The sequence below is a fragment of the Sinocyclocheilus anshuiensis genome, unplaced genomic scaffold, assembly GCF_001515605.1.
Source record: "Sinocyclocheilus anshuiensis isolate Anshui unplaced genomic scaffold, SAMN03320099.WGS_v1.1 scaffold163, whole genome shotgun sequence".
NCBI lineage: Eukaryota > Metazoa > Chordata > Actinopteri > Cypriniformes > Cyprinidae > Sinocyclocheilus > Sinocyclocheilus anshuiensis.
Window position 1 is genome coordinate 282,417 of NW_015548223.1, and position 1,889 is coordinate 284,305.

Here is a 1,889-nt window from a genome sequence, read left to right on the forward strand (position 1 = left end):
TATATAAAACACACATACAACATGTAAACAATATAAATATATAAATAAAACTATATTCAAATTTAGTTTTAAATAAAAGAAACAATGTAATTGTTTTAAATAAAAAAAACACATACTAGTAATTCATCACTTTTTAATAAACACAGATATTAAGATAAAAACACTGATATCATAATTTTCCTGTAGTTTCTTTGAAACAATGTGTATTGTGAAAAATGCTATACAAAACAAAAATTACTTGACAATTAATGTATTACCAAGTTAAATTAAAACAATGTCATGTAGCTTCAAAATATTTTCAAGTAAACACTGCTTACGTTTCTAATCGTTCAAGTTATTTTCTTTATTTCTTGTCATTATTGTTGTTTGAATAATATTAACATCATAACAGGCATCAGTAGGTCTGTTAAATAATACAAAGCGCACAAATCCCATCAGGTTTTTGTACTTTATATATATTTGCGCTTTATATTCACTAACACAAACCAACGAACTTAAAACCTTTTGATCATTAAACTGGCTTACAAGAAAGCATCTGAACATGATCTCCGGCTGACTGCAGCGGGCGATGACCGCCCCATTACGCTGGTGCCTGACGGGACACATCGCAGAGATCATCAGTCACTGTCAGCTGCGCAGGAGGCCAGGAGACAGACGAGCTGCTTCTCTCACCTGTACACCACCACAGGAATCCTCTTCCAGGACCTGAAGGAGGCCACGCTCTCCAGCTCCTTATCTGTGATCCAGACGGGCACCAGCAGTTTTTGTGGGTAACTCGAACACAACCTACAATGACAAGAGTTAGATGCTGAAACTCACAGACATAAACACAACTAGCGTTAAAGTTGAATTTGTTTATTAACTAATATTATTATTTAACGCCATATCAGCAGCAAAGGGTCTTGCCATTGCAAAACATACTAGGAAGTAATATATAACAATATAATAACAGCATAATATCATAATACCAATAAATATATTATTTGCAGCAATTTAACAATATTCTAACAACAAATATATTAATAAATACAGCAATATCATAAGGTGCTTCAGTTTGATATTTGATATATTTAGACAGATTTTAAAATATGCCTTTATACACAAATAAATAAAAAACTAAAATATTAATATTAATTTAAATATTTATTTATTACCATATTATCAGCAAAGGCTATTCTCGTTGCAAACAGAGTAGTAGAAATTAATACTTACTTCATAAAGTAATATAATAATAATAACAACAAAACACTTAAATGATTAAAGAAAATGATATGCAATAATTTAACAATATTCTTACAAAAAATATAGTAAAAAATACAGCAATTATACATATTCACTAACACAAACCAACGAACTTAAAACCTTTTGATCATTAAACTGGCTTACAAGAAAGCATCTGAACATCAGAAACAACAAAAGAGTCATTTTCTCGCTCTCGTTTCATCCTGATGTTCAGATCAATCACACCTCTGTCTCAAAGCTTTTGGCTTCTCTCCTGAGGCCACAAGAGGGCGCATCGAGCAAAATATTACTAATGTCTAACAACAAATATATTAATAAATACAGCAATATCATAAGGTGCTTCAGTTTGATATTTGATATATTTAGACAGATTTTAAAATATGCCTTTATACACAAATAAATAAAAAACTAAAATATTAATATTAATTTAAATATTTATTTATTACCATATTATCAGCAAAGGCTATTCTCGTTGCAAACAGAGTAGTAGAAATTAATACTTACTTCATAAAGTAATATAATAATAATAACAACAAAACACTTAAATGATTAAAGAAAATGATATGCAATAATTTAACAATATTCTTACAAAAAATATAGTAAAAAATACAGCAATTATACAACCTCCTTCATATATATATATACAG

At 29.1% G+C, this 1,889-nt stretch overlaps 1 protein-coding gene across 1 annotated transcript in view; it reads right to left on the minus strand.

The window, feature by feature from the left end:
• LOC107654282 (myotubularin-related protein 4) overlaps window positions 1-1,889 on the minus strand; it is a 75,957-nt gene that overhangs the window by 26,601 nt on the left and 47,467 nt on the right. Inside the window, exon 7 of the mRNA XM_016441306.1 lies at window positions 673-786. Coding sequence (XP_016296792.1) covers window positions 673-786 — 114 coding nt within the window. The remainder of the gene's footprint in view (window positions 1-672; window positions 787-1,889) is intronic.